The following is a 14548-nucleotide window of genomic DNA, read 5'->3' as shown; positions in this document are numbered from 1 at the left end:
TGATATAGGTGATTGATAGTATTTAAACTCTTATTAAAAAATGAGCGGGAGACACCAGTTGTCCAAAGCTGCATTCTGAGTGGACTTTTCTGGTGTCACATTTGTGCTCCAGTTCACAACAGGGTACTCCTGGGACCTCATCCCTCACATTAAAACTTAAGTTTATCCCTATTCCTGTGTTGTTTCTTGAGTGAGGGAAAAAAAGACCAATGTAGTTAAAATAAATTGTCATAACCTCTGGTTTGAAGTAACTAAAAAAAAATGCGTACAGGTTTTGGTTGCAAAACCAGTTAATTCTGTAATCAATATTCACTTCTGCCTTTTCCAGCACTACTTTTGTCCTTTGTTTTTTTGCTGCCTAGCTGCCTGAGGAATGGAAGTACTGTGAAAACCCATATAGCTCACTGTCCTTTTTTTGGTAGAGGGTGAAACTATGTTAATGAGAATACAGTAAAATCTAATGCTTTGGATGTAATTTAATTTTCTGATAACTAATCAGGAAGTGTTCCTCAAAAAGTAAAAGTGGAGGACGAGCTCAAACAGCCTTTTGAGTTTGAATGGAAAGCTTTGTTTTGGTTGTATTTTACCCAAACATTTCTTGTAGTAAAGGTCTTCTGAAAGAGCACACTTTTTCAATCATAACTGAAGGATTTTCACAAGGAGCACTTTGTTTAATCACCTTGTTGGGGACCCCGGTGCCCCAAAAAAATGGCAGGTTCGTTGTCTGACCGCGAGAGTGACAGGCAACACCAGCAAAGTCTGAACAAAAAGCTCTTTATTGAAGAGTGCACACGACAACAAAGAGCAAGCTCGTCTTCAAAGAGAACCAGCTTACATCTTTACAACCACCATAAGGTTTTATAGACAGTTCCATCGCGTCACTAATTATTCACTTTTTGCTAATCACTAGAAACCAGAACTTTTATCATATATATTTCTTTGCTAAAACTAATTGATCTATATGAGTAATGGTGCCTTAACAATCACTAACGAGCAGGAATGTAGGGGAGTTAGGAATAGACATAAAACAGAAACAGGGAGTAATTCACAGGAGTCTGAGAGTCCGGACACCTGGCTCCTTATCAGGTCCTTTAATGAACCATTTTTAAAACAGCAGAAGTAGGATTATGCCAGGAGTCCCATTTCTTTCTTATCTTATCATTTCCCAACCTTTTGAGCAACATACTGCTTCTTCAGTACTTTTTCACTCAAAGTTTACCCAGAGACCCTTGCTAGCCTGATTTCAGTCAAGTTGGCATAACTGCCTTTATGCTATATTTCCAGTTAGGCCTAACAACCTGAAGGCAGTAATCATCATCCAGTTCTCGATAGTTTGCTTATACTGCAAAAATCATAAAGATATGAAGTAAAACTGAAGGAGCAGAAAATGCCCTTAAGCTCTCAAACAAATTGTATCCAAAGATGGATAACTTCTCACAAATCACCTTTGCTAACTTCATTGACAAAGAGTATGGAAAAAGCTTCAGGGGCATGAATGGAAGTAATGAAATTTAAATATTCCTAATTCTCCAAAATGTCACCTGTAATTTAGGACAGTAGAGAAAAGGTGTATATAACGGTTCACTATTTTTTCATTATTGGGAGCTACTTCTTACAGTGGAAGGATACATTGCAAACAAACTGCACTTTGTAAAGTGTGTTTTTGGGTGGAGGGCGGGGTTAAAATCATTGAGCAGATACAAGCTACTTCAAGATGTGCACTTTTCCTAGTGTCTGAAGACACGATTTTATTGGCCTCCAGAAAGTATCCCATGATTCTCATACTGCCGCTCTGGTCAGCGGTTTGAACTCCGCTGCCCTGCAGCCAACTTGCCCCTCCCTCTTGCAAGCCCTGGGATTTTAAAATCTCATTTCCTGTTTGCTGGCTTCCCAGAGGAGCTTCCCATGTGGCTTCCCAGGTGAACATGGCTGGCTGTTGCACCAAACGCGCTCCCACTTGGACCATCGCTGAGTAGTTGGATCTGATCAGTATATGGGGAAAAGAGTCTGTTCAGTCGCAGCTGTGAGTGACTCATAGGAATCCGGACACATATGGGCAAATATCTCGGGGCTCGTGTGAAAAGGGCTATGATCGGGACACACATCAGTGCAGAGCGAAGATAAAGGAGCTGAGGCAGGTGTGCCATAAGGCGCAGGAGGCAAACCATCACTCCGGTGGTGCACCTAAAACCTGCCACTTCTGTAAGGAGCTGAATGCTATCCTCAGTGGTGACCCCACCTCCATTGCTGATTGCCCCATGGATACTTCGCATGCAGCTGAAAGAGGGGGTAACTCAGAGGCTGAAATTGGGGATGAAGAAGTTGGGCTAGAAGAGGATGTGGTGCTCCCAGTGGGGTCACCCAGTGGGGCAGGCAGCCAGGAACTTTTCTCCACTCCAGAAATGCTCAACGGGGGGCAGAAAGCAGATGACGCTGGGTAAGTTGCTATGGCTTGTGAAGGGAATTGAAAAGTGGGAGGCAGGTAGTGTTTTCTGTGGGCTCAACATTGCCCTGTGTAGCTAATCTGCAGGGCCAAGCAGGGTATCGATGGACATGGAGACCTGCAGGGAATCCTCCAGAGAGAGACTCTGGAAAGTTTCCAAGAGGTACTTGTTAATCCTCTGCTGCAGATTCCAAGGGATTGCAGCCTTGTTAGTTCCCCCATTGTAGGAAACTGTCCCATGCCATTTAGCAATCACTGGAGCTGGGACCAAAGTGGCACATAGCTGAGCTGCATGTATACCGTGGTGAAAACTGCAGGCATTCAGTAGCTGAGTCCTGGTTTCCCTTGTCACCCTCAACAGAGAGATGTCAGCCAGCAGGTTGTCCACTATGAAAAATTGTGGGATAATTTTAGAATGAGTCCCATGCAGAGCTGCCTTGCAAGCCGTGACCTTGTTGTCTGTATGCACAACTGCCTTCCTCCCACTCCCAAAACTCGCCATGACTGAGGTGGTCACGGAACTGTTTGCCTGCCTAGAGTCTCATCAGAGAGAAAGTGATTTCTATTACAAAAATACCCTTTTTTACTAAAATGTTTCAGTCGTTTGCTGGAATGTAACAATCCCTCTTCTGTTCCACACAGACCTTGAAGAATACACCATGCACCCGCATGGACTGGCTGTGACAGATAAGAAAAAACCCTAGGCGCGGCAAAGAAGACATGGTCTGCGAGGTTATGCAGTGCGATGAGAGACAGACCAGGGAATGGAAAGATTTCTGGGAAGCCAAAAGGCACAACAGAAAAGTGAATGCTGCTTTTGCTAGGCATGCAACAGAGCAGATGATAAAAGTTATGGAGGATCAGGCAGAGATGCTCAAGTCTCTGATACAGCTGCAGACTGAGCAGATCCGAGTTCGAGTGCCACTGCAGCAGATGCACTGTTCTTTGCCAACTCCACCCCCCTCTGTGCCCACACGTTCCTTTTCACTTCACAGCAGTTCTGAATTTCCCCATCACTCTACCCCCTCTCACAGCTTGCATGATAGCTGGAGCTACACACAATTGTGAAGCCTTATCTTTTTTAACAATAAATGAAGGCTAAGGTATTTAATGGTACAACATTTTTATTCTGTGTTCTACAAAAGGGTATAGCAATCAATTCACTCTAGGGAACAGGATCCTAAATCATTGTGTTGCGTGTATCTTGGGCTCCAAAATTGTACATGGATGCAACAGGGAAACAACTCCAAAGTGGCCGTGTTACTGCCCTGCATTGTCAAAGTGGTTTCTCAAAGCCTCTCTGATGTTAATAGCAGCCCTCTGGGCTCCTCTGACAGCCCTAGCATCTGGCTGTTCAAACTGTGCAGCCAAGCACTCTGCCTCAGTGCTCCACACCTGAGCAAACATTTCATCCTTAGATTCACACAGATTATGCAAAGTGCAGCACACGGCTATGACCACAGGAATATTATCCTTGGTAAGGTCTAGCCTGTCATTTAAACACCTCCAGCAAGCTTACAAGTGGCCAAAGGCACATTCGACTATCATGTGGCACCTGCTCAGCCTGTTAAAACACTCCTTGCTGTTGTCCAGGTGCCTTTGTGTAAGGTTTCATGAGCCAGGGCTGTAAGGGGTAAACAGGGTCTCCCAGGATTACTACAGGCATTTCCACATCCCTCACTGTGATCTTGTGATCTGGAAAGAAAGTCCCCATCTGCAGCTTTCTGTACAGGCCATTGTTCCTGAAGATGCATGTCTCATGCACCTTTCCAGACCAGCCTGCATTGATGTCCGTGAAACGCCCCCAGTGATCCACAAGCGCCTGCAGCACCATGGAGAAGTATCCCTTCCTATTGATATATTCAGAGGCAAGGTGGTCTGGCGCTAAAATTGGAATGTGTTTGCCATCAGTTGCCCCACCACAGTTAGGGAAACCCATCTCCGCAAATCCATCCACTATTTCATGCACATTTCCTAGAGTCACAGTCCTCTGCAGCAGGATGTGATTTGTTGCCCTGCACACTTGGAGTAATACAGCCCCAACAGTAGACTTTCCTACTCCAAATTGATTTGCGACTGTCCAGTAGCAGTCTGGATTCACCAACTTCCACACAGCGATTGCAACACGCTTCTGTACCGGAAGGGTAGCTCTCAATCTGGTGTCCTTGCGTCACAGGTTGGGGGCCAGCTCAGCACATAGTTCCATGAAGGTTGCTTTACACATCCTGAAGTTCTGTACCCACTGGTCATCATCCCACACCTGCATGACAATGCAATCCCACTAACAGTGCTTGTTTCCCTAGTCCAAAAGCGACAGTCCACTGTATGCAGCTTCTCTGTGAAAGCTCAAAGCACTGATAAGTTGCTGCTGTCCATATCACACTTGAGTGTCTGCGATTCATTCTCTGCTAACTTTGCAAGTAACTCTGAGAGTAACTGTGCTGCCATGCGTAATGTCCTCACGACAGCTAACTGCATAAGAGAGAAGTGCAGGATCCATCCTCTCTCATTGTAGATGCTGGCACTCACTGCAAAAGAATGATAGTTGGAAAAATGGCACAAAAGGAAACCAGAGACCTTTGGAGAGGTGGGACACATAGCGGTGCCTGATGGTACATTTTGCACATCCCAGGATGTGCCGCACTCCGTTTCCACATTCCCACAACACCCAATAATGGATGTTGTTGCCAGGCACTGTGGGATACATACCCGCAGTCCATTGCTCTGACTGTTGACAGAGGTGCCCCAAATGTGGACATGATCTGTCAACAGAGGGAGCAAAGATAGACACGCTTTGGCAACTGCTTTTATTGATTTTTTTTCCTTGGCGACATTAGTTGGATCGAAAAAACTTGTCAGTGTAGACAAGCCTTAAATGTCTACACTGCAACTTTGCTCCCACTGATGTAAGTCACCCCCTACACCCACCTAATAACTCCACCTCCATGAGAGGTGTGGCACTTAGATCGATGTAGTTAGGGCAATGCAGTGTCTGAGTAGACGTGTTTCTTATATCACTGTTGGCTGTGAGCCGTACATGGGGTGGGGAGGTGCTCCAGCTGTCAGTGCCTCACAATGCCCCACACAGATAAGTCGGCATAGTGTGGACATGAACCACTGCAGTAATTACTGTGGTGCCTGTACACTGACTTAACTTAAGTTGACTTAATTTTGTAGATCAGACAAGGCCTAAATCAGCCAGCAGAAAATCTTGATTTAAATAATGGATTTTAATCTTGTTTTATGTTTGCACTTTTTAGTTATTTTTATTAAAGGAATTACACTTTTAGATAAGCAATTATATAGCTTCACACATGTATCCAGATTCTTAAGTTTTATAATTGCATTATCTTAGAAAATGGTGAATGATTCATTTCTTATTTACTGGATTATTTTTCTTGTGATTTGTGTAAAGCTTGCATTAGGATGGAAATTGGAAATCCATTAAGAACACACAAACAGTATTCAAAAAGTTTTCGTAGTTAACTAAAACTACCTTACATGTGTTGTATATATAAACACTTTTTCTTATCAAAACATCTGACATTTAAAATTAACTGATTTATTAAACATAGGAAATATTGACTGTAGTCAATTGATTTTTTTTCTGGTCATCGTTTCCTTCAGGACCCTTTCACATCTCATTTTTATTCATAGATTAGAAGAGGAAAACAGCTTTTGTGCTTTTTCAACTCCCCATCAGTTTCTCAATTTTGAATGAACTAGTAATTGAACTAAACTAGCTAAATAAACTGAAATGAAGAAAGTATTCTGTCCTTACCTGCAGAGAAGGTTATTTGCTGTCAAAAGCTGGTTTAGCATTTCAGGAAACTCAGGTTGGACATGCTTAGCCAGTGACTTCCACCAGTTTGTTGGTTTGATTTTCTTTAATACAGTAAATGTACTGCTTAAGTATTGTTGTTTAAGTTAAATGATTTTAATATAGTAAGTCTAAACCTTGATATATGTTGGTCATAATTTCAAATTTAGTTTAAAATAGGTTTATTTTTAATAATGTATGTAATTTATTTAAATAAATAAATAGCATTTCTGGTTTTGGTTTTTTTTAATTTATTTTTATCCATCCTGATACAAATCACACCAGACATGCCTTGTTACATTATTTCAAAGAAGGTTGTTTAGCTTCATTATACCACAGGAGAACTGTAGGAAGAGCTATAGTGGGGAGTGGGATCAGGACCTTCAGTTCTAAGTAGTAGCATGCAGAAGGATAAAACTGAACATACATTGCGTGTGTGTGTGTGTGTGTGTGTATGTAGCCTGTGAAATTAACTGTGACAGGATGCAGTCACATAGTGGACTTCTTAAAAACATTTGCATTGCTTTAGGTGATGCCATTTGTAGTTATACAAACATTAGGTTAATCCAGATTAACTCAGGAAGAAATTCTGTATCCCACGTCTTACAGATTTGCATAACTGAGTGTACAAAATGGGGCTTTTTGCCTATCTGAAGCATCTGCTGGAAAAAGGGTATTGGCTTGATGGACCGATAGTCTGATTGGTTATGGTGATACTTATATTTTGGAACACAGGAAAATCTTAGTCTTTGAATTGTTGAAGGCTGTTTGTCAGAAATGATAGAGTTAGAGACTGGATGACGCTTAAGTCAAAGAAATTGATCCTTCAGTTATGATTTCATAAAAACACAGTTTTATTTGTGAAACATGCATTCTGATATTCTTGATGGTTCATAGGTCAGTAGCCTGTTGGCTGTGGTCAGTCTTAGCTGTTCATTATTTTAATTTTCCCTATTGTTGACACTGGAACTTTGCAAGTTTTGAGAAATAGGTTCTGCCCCAGTGGAACTTAGTTTTTTTGTTTATCTTAAGGCCATTTAGTTAAAATTATTTTACATCTTTGAGTATATCTGTTTCTGGTGACTAGCTGTTGGTATAGTGGTGATGTCAGTATTAGATCTATATTCATTTCCATCAATTTGTCTCTTGGGGACAAAGTTTCAAATTTGGCTGCTTCAATTAGGTGCCCAAGTAGTGCACCTGGGTATTTAAGGAACCAAATACCAGTTACAAATACTTCAGAGCTGATTTGAATATCAGTGCCTGATGTATGTATCAGTACAAAGGGTAAGTTGAGTCACTGTCCAAGGGAAGCGTTGGCTGTAGTAAGACAAAATATAGAAAATGTTCAGCAGATGATAGATCGAGTGTATGTGAATGATCTAGGCAACTAGAGTAAGATAAAGAAAACTAAGACAAACTAGATTATAGTTAAAAGTAAGAAGCATGAGTCTTCCTTTACATTGTCCTCAATAAAGGATTCCTTTTTCTCCCCTATGGCCAAATAAGAAGGCAAGCCTTATTGATTGAAAAGGATGGATGGTGCTTCTTTCAGAGAAAATTTCTGCTGTTCCTAGCTGAGAGATAGGAGGGCAAATTGTGCCCTGTTTTACCTGGTGGAATCTCATATGGTTTTGGTCATCTGACCAAAATTGAACATTTAAAAAAAACAAACAAAAAAACCTTTTAACTCTTCAATATACAAATAGGTCAACTAAAATGTATTTGCTCCTAGCTATATAAAATATTGTAACAGGAGTATATCATATGCGTTGAATGTTGTATGAAAACTTTATTATGGGTATTTTCCTCTTACTAAATGAATACTATTGTTAACAATAACAACATGCCTGGTATCCTTAGGCTTCAATAACAATGGACCGTCTTATCCCAAGCAACATTAATTTTTAGACTGAGTTTTCTCTAAATACATGTCACATACACAGAGGTCTGGATTTTGTACTTTCAGCTTTTTGATTGAAGCCAGCAGGATAGGTGATTATGCTTTGTTAGGTGAATTGGTAATTTGTTGACTAGAAGCAGATGTGTTTGTGACTTGAAAGAACTGAATGCTTCATAAGGATGAATTATTCCATACAACAGGCAGGAGAAGATTTGTCTCTCTCAAACCACTTACTGCTAGCTGACCATAATCCAGTACTGAATTATGTATTAACCATATTAATATTTGTGACTCTTCTCTACTGCAGTAAAGAGTGCTTCAAAACAAGAAAAATGTTAAAAAATGGAAAGCCCTAGGATGCAATGTTAAAATTTATTTCATGGCCATCTGTGTGTCTGTAGCATTTTCCCCCTTCATTTGTGGGGTTATCTTGTTTCGTTTTACGAGGTATGAGGCATTTATTTTCTTTCTAAAGAAATTTGCTTACATGTATTTTTTTTCCCTCCTCAGGCTAGTCAAGACTCTTTTAGAATAGAATATGATACCTTTGGTGAACTAAAGGTTCCAAATGACAAGTATTATGGTGCCCAGACTGTGAGATCTACAATGAACTTTAAGATAGGTGGTGTTAGCGAGAGGATGCCAGTAAGTACTTGAATCTATGTTGATTTGTATTTTTTACAGTGTAAACTCATTTAAACATAAGAATAAGTCTGTATTCCTTATAGTCTTGCTAGGAACTTGTTAGAAATACAAGATTAACAGTACTTTTCAATTATGATTGGAAGGCTCAATCTTCATGTCAAGGTCTTGTTCGTGTTTGAGTGATAGCACGTGTCTGTACCACTGTAGGTGTGTGCACGCCTCATGCACAGATGTTGGAGATGTTTTCCCCTCAGAGGTACTTGTCAGGATGGCTCCAGTGCCCCTACTGCTGCACACCACTCTGTGCTGGTATAAGAGGGCAGAGCCACCCTAAGCCCAGTCACTTCTTCCTTACTGTCAGTAACGATTGTCAGAGCGATCTCAGGCTTGTTAACTCAAGTGCTTCCCTCACTTGTTGTAAATAGTTGCAGTTAATTATTGTTAGTTATTCGAATTTTTCTCAAGTATGTTAGTGTTAGGTTTCTGTTTTTGTGTTCTTTGGGATTGTTTCTTTTTTTTCAGTACTACACTCCATACTGGAATGATGCCTTGCTTCCCAGGCATTAAGTCTTGTAGGACATATTCAAAGCCTTTGCCAATCAGTAAACCTCATCCAACCTGCCTGAAGTGTTTAGGACAAATGTCATTTGCAAGGGCTTCAAACCCTGCTTGGAAAAAGGATAGAGCAGCAAGGCTTAAGTGCTTGCTTATGGAAGCAGTACTCGGACTCCTAGCTGAGTCATCTCATGGGAAGAGCATCCCAAGTATTTTAGTGTCATATGGAGTGCTCCAGCCGATGTATTTTTGTCTCATTGATCCTGATCCCCAGTACTGAAGAAGAAACCCAGACATTCCTTGGGCCCGTGGCCTCGTTCATCAACCTTGGTATCGAAGCTAGAGGCAAGTGTGCAGCAGAGAGAGCCGCAGCAGAAGCCTTGCCTCCGAAGAGGGGTTTGCTGCCTCCAGAGCCTATGCCAAGTCCATCAAGGCTGTCCTCTGAGAGAGATGTTTAAGGAACCAACAGTCGATGCTGCTCCCATCGACTCCAGAGGCATAAGCTGCCGCAAGAGACTTGCTTAGTCTGTCGGTACCAGTTTCATCAGCACTGGAAACCATCCAACCAGTTCCTGCTCCTGCAGCTCACCCCTCACTGCACCGAGAGCCCCCAGTACCACTATCTAGACTTCCTCTCAAATCCATTTTATCTAGAGGGAAATCTCTCATGATTTTTCTTGTACTGCCATCCCTGGGTTCAGGATAACTTTGATCCAGTACTGTCTGCATCAGCGCCTCCATTATCGGAAGCCTCTGACTCCTTGTTCACTGACTTGGACATGTGGGCACTTACCCTCCTTCAAGATCATCAGGTCCATGGATAATGCAGCTGCCCCAGTGTTGGCCTTTTCCTAAGTGGCAATGGCCCTGACAAGAATGGGTTCCGGGTCCATACCAGAGACTACTCTGGGCTCCCTGGAGTGTCCCTCCTTTACCCAGGACCTCACCTCAACCGTCTTGACAATCATGGGGAGCTCATTGGACACAATGGCACTGCGAACATCATTCATAGATACCTGACATTGAGTCAGGCACCAGGCACCGTGAGCATTGATGTCCAGTACTATGACTGGTCACAGTCAACGAGGTCCTTCTTGAGTAGCTTTTCCACTATAGATTGTGAAGTTGCCACCAGTTGCATCCTTGTCTTCGCACCAGACAAAGCTATTGATTCAATGAGAGATTCATCTCCTCTGGAAGACCACAGAGCTCCCCAAGGTCTCCTGAAAAGAGTGGCCTCGGTGCTTGGCATCCAGGCAGAAGAGGTACATGAGAGTTCTCACAAGTTGGTGGACATGCTAGTGTCTGGCACCCCAGTTAAGGTTTCTCTGCCAATCAATGAAGCAGTAATGGAGCCGATCAAGACTCTTTTTGGCACCCACAGCAAAATGAGCTGATAAGAAGATACTTCCTTCCCTCTAAGGGGTATGAATGTTTTTACACTCACCCCTCTTCGGATTATCTTGTAATGGCAGCCACCAATGGGCAGGAAACACAGGGACAACAAGCCTCCATGCCTAAGAGCAGGGACTCAAAAAGACCTGACTTGTTTTGTCACAAACTTCATTACTCGAGGGCCTGTGGCTAAGGATTGCATACCAACATGCACTCCTGAGTTGATACAACTACATGTTCTGAGAGAACATTTCTAAATTCAGGGACAAATTACCGGAGGATTCCAAGCAAGAGTTCTCAGTAATGGTGGAAGAGGGTAAACTGGGTCACCTGCACTGCCTTCCAGGATCTAGTGCGGATTCGGTGGCTTTAACCATGGCATCATTGCTATGAAAAGGTGTTCATGATTACAGTCTTCCGGACAACTTGCTGAAGTCCAACAGACCATATAGGACGGGGTGGGCAAACTTTTTGGCCTGAGGGCTGCATCTGGGTGGGGAAATTGCATGCAGAGCCGTGAATATAGTGCTGGGCCAGGGGCTTGGGGTGCGGAAGAGAGTGCGGGGTGTGTGGGGGGGTGCAGTGTGCAGGAAGGGGCTCAGGGGAAGGGGTTGGGACAGAGAAAGGGAGCAGGGTATACAAAGGTGGTTGGGGTGCAGGAGGGGGTGTGGGAGAGGGCTCAGGGCAGGAGTGTGGGAAGGGGCTTAGGGCAGGGGGTTGGAGTGCAGGAGGGGTGTGGGGTGAGCAGGGGGTGGGGTGCAGGAGGGATGCAGGGTGCGGCAGAGAGCTCAGGGCAGTGGGTTGGGTGCAGGAGGGGTTTGGGGTGTGGGCTCCAGCCTGGTGCCACTTAACTTGAGTAGCTCCGGGGTGGCAGCGGTGTGCACCTGAGCCAGGGCAGGCAGGCTGCCTGCCTTTCCGCCCTTGCCCTGTGCTGCTCCCGGAAGCAGCCAGCGCCACGTCCCTGCAGCCCCTGGCTCAAGTACCAATTGTCTACATTTGTAAAGGAGCAACTTGGTCTTCAATTCACATCTTCACTTTCATTATCATTAGCTGTCACGCCAGAGACTGTAAAAGCAGCAGAGAATCCTGTGGCACCTTATAGACTAACAGACATTTTGGAGCATGAGCTTTCGTGGGTGAATACCCACTTCGTCAGATGCATGTAGTGGAAATTTCCAGGGGCAGGTATATATATGCTAGCAAGCAAGCTAGAGATAACGAGGTTAGTTCAATCAGGGAGGATGAGGCCTCTGTTTCTAACAGCTGAAGGTATGAAAACCAAGAGAGGAGAAACTGGTTCTGTAGTTGGCAAGCCATTCACAGTCTTTGTCAGATCCTGAGCTGATGGTGTCAAATTTGCAGATGAATTGAAGCTCAGCAGTTTCCTTTGAAGTCTGGTCGAGTTTTTTGCTGCAGGAAGGCCACTTAAGGTCTGCTATAGTGTGGCCAAGGGAGGTTGAAGTGCTCTCTACAGGTTTTGTATTATAGCCATTCCTAATATCTGATTTGTTGTCCATTTATCCTTTCGTAGATACTGATGTACATAGCAGAGGGCATTGCTGGCATATGATGGGTGTATATTACATTGGTGGACGTGCAGGTGATAACGCGTTGTGATGTATGGCTGATCTGGTTAGGGTCCTGTGATGGTGTTGCTGGTGTAGATATGTGGGCAAAGTTGGCATCCGAGATTTGTTGCATAGATTGGTTCCTGAGCTAGAGTTACTATGGTGCGGTGTGCAGTTGCTGGTGAGAATACGTTTAAGGTTAGCAGGTTGTCTGTGGGCAAGGATTGGCCTGCCACCCAAGGCCTGTGAAAGTGTGGGATCATTGTCCAGGATGGGTTGTAGATCCGGATGATGCGTTGGAGGGGTTTTAGCTGGGGGCTGTATGTGATGGCCAGTGGAGTCCTGTTGGTTTCTTTCTTGGGTTTGTCTTGCAGTAGGAGGCTTCTGGGTACATGTCTGGCTCTGTTGATCTGTTTCCTTATTTCCTCATGCGGGTATTGTAGTTTTGAGAATGCTTGGTGGAGATTTTGTAGGTGCTGGTCTCTGTCTGAGGAGTTAGAGCAGATGCGGTTGTACCTCAGTGCTTGGCTGTAGACAAGGAGCGTGTGAGGTGCCCGGGATGGAGCTGGAGGCATGAAGGTAGGCATAGCGGTCAGTAGGTTTTCAAATAAGGTGGTGGTAATGTGACCACCCTTATTTGCACCGTGGGTGTCTAGAAAGTGGACCTCCCATGTAGATTGGTCTAGGCTGAGGCTGATGGTGGGGTGAAGCTGTTGAAATCGTGGTGGAATTTTTCCAGAGTCTCCTTCCCATGGGTCCAGATGATGAAGATGTCATCAATGTAGCATAGGTAGAGAAGAGGCGTGAGTGGACGAGAGCTGAGGAAGCGTTGTTCCAGTCAGCCATAAAAATATTGGAATTGTGGGGCCATGTGGGTGCCATAGCAGTGCCAGTGATCTGGAGATATATATTGTCATCAAATTTGAAATAGTTGTGTGTGAGTATAAAGGCACAGAGCTCAGCAGCCAGTTGTGCTGTGGCATCATCAGGGATACTGTTCCTGACAGCTTGTATTCCATCTGTGTGTGGGATGTTTGTGTAGAGAGCCTCTACATCCATGGTGGCTAGGATGGTGTTTTTCTGGGAGGTGACCAATGCATTGTAGTTCCTCAGGAAATCAGTGTTGTCACGGAAGTAGCTGGGAGTGCTGGTGGCATAGGCTCTGAGTAGAGAGTCCACATATCCAGGCGTGCCTTCAGTGAGAGTGCCAATGCCCGAGATGATGGGGCGTCCAGGATTTCCTGGTTTGTGGATCTTGGGTAGTAGATAGAATAACCCTGGTCGGGGCTCTGAGGGTATGTTGATTTGTTCTGGATTTTAGTGTAGGGAGTGTCCTAAGTAGATGGTGCAGTTTCTTAGTGTATTCCTCAATGGATCTGAGGGAAGTGGCCTGTGGAATTTGGTATTGGAGAGTTGTCTGGCGGCCTCCTTTTGGTAGTCAGACCTGTTCATGATGACAACAGCACCTCCTTTATCAGCCTCTTTGATGATGATGTCAGGGTGGTTTCTGAGGCTGTGGATGGCATTGCGTTCTGCACGACTTAGGTTATGAGGCAGTGACTGTGCTAGTTTCAGATGGGTGTTTTACAATCACTGTTCAGGTAGACTCTGAACACCCTTCCGTAGCTGTTTCTAGAGCGTCACAGTGGAATTGACATCTTCATTCAAAGAAGAAGAAAAGATTACCTACCTTCCTGTAACTGTTGTTCTTCAAGCTGTGTTGCACATGTCCATTCCACGACCCTCCCTCCTTCCCTTCTCTGTTGGAGCACATCCAGTCTGAAGGAACTGAAGGGGGTCGGAGGTGGCTCTGTGCTCTTATACCAGCTTGTAGTGGTATGCAGCAACGGGGGGTACTGGAGCCATCCCAACAGGTACCACTGAGGGGAAAATATCTCCAACATCTGTCCATAAGGAATACACTCACCTACAGTGGAATGGATATGTGCAACATATCTTGAAGAACAACAGTAACAGAAAGATAGATAACTGTTTCTTCCATGGAGTGAACTGTTGAATCATTGAGCCTGCCCATAAAAGAATTACTGAAAAGCTATGTTAAACCTTTTTTAGTGATTTTTATTGTGATACTTACCTCTGAGGATTTTTTAATAGCAAGTTTGAGTAGAAGACTGTGGTTTTAGTTTTGCTGCAAATTTATGGTATGGATTCTAAGCTTTATATAAGGCAGCGGTTTTCAAACTGTGGATTGGGACCCC

At 43.9% G+C, this 14548-nt stretch overlaps 1 protein-coding gene and 1 long non-coding RNA gene across 3 annotated transcripts in view; one reads left to right on the top strand and one right to left on the bottom strand.

The window, feature by feature from the left end:
- FH (fumarate hydratase) overlaps window positions 1-14548 on the top strand; it is a 44058-nt gene that overhangs the window by 1288 nt on the left and 28222 nt on the right. The window contains exons 1-2 of one of the 2 annotated variants that reach the window (XM_032765535.2): window positions 6078-6168; window positions 8677-8811. In XM_032765535.2, coding sequence (XP_032621426.1) covers window positions 8773-8811 — 39 coding nt within the window. In that variant the 5' untranslated portion in view covers window positions 6078-6168; window positions 8677-8772. Of the gene's footprint in view, window positions 1-6077; window positions 6169-8676; window positions 8812-14548 lie in introns of those variants that run through there. The other variant, XM_032765534.2, reaches the window with a different exon arrangement.
- On the bottom strand, window positions 362-1737 carry LOC116816373 (uncharacterized). Its single transcript, XR_004371700.1, has 2 exons — window positions 1299-1737; window positions 362-679 (listed from the first exon to the last, which is right to left on the bottom strand). It is a non-coding gene; the product is annotated as an uncharacterized LOC116816373 (long non-coding RNA).

The sequence above is a fragment of the Chelonoidis abingdonii genome, chromosome 2, assembly GCF_003597395.2.
Source record: "Chelonoidis abingdonii isolate Lonesome George chromosome 2, CheloAbing_2.0, whole genome shotgun sequence".
Classification (NCBI taxonomy): domain Eukaryota; kingdom Metazoa; phylum Chordata; order Testudines; family Testudinidae; genus Chelonoidis; species Chelonoidis abingdonii.
Note: the sequence above shows the minus strand (reverse complement) of the source record. Positions and strands in the feature narration are given on the sequence as shown.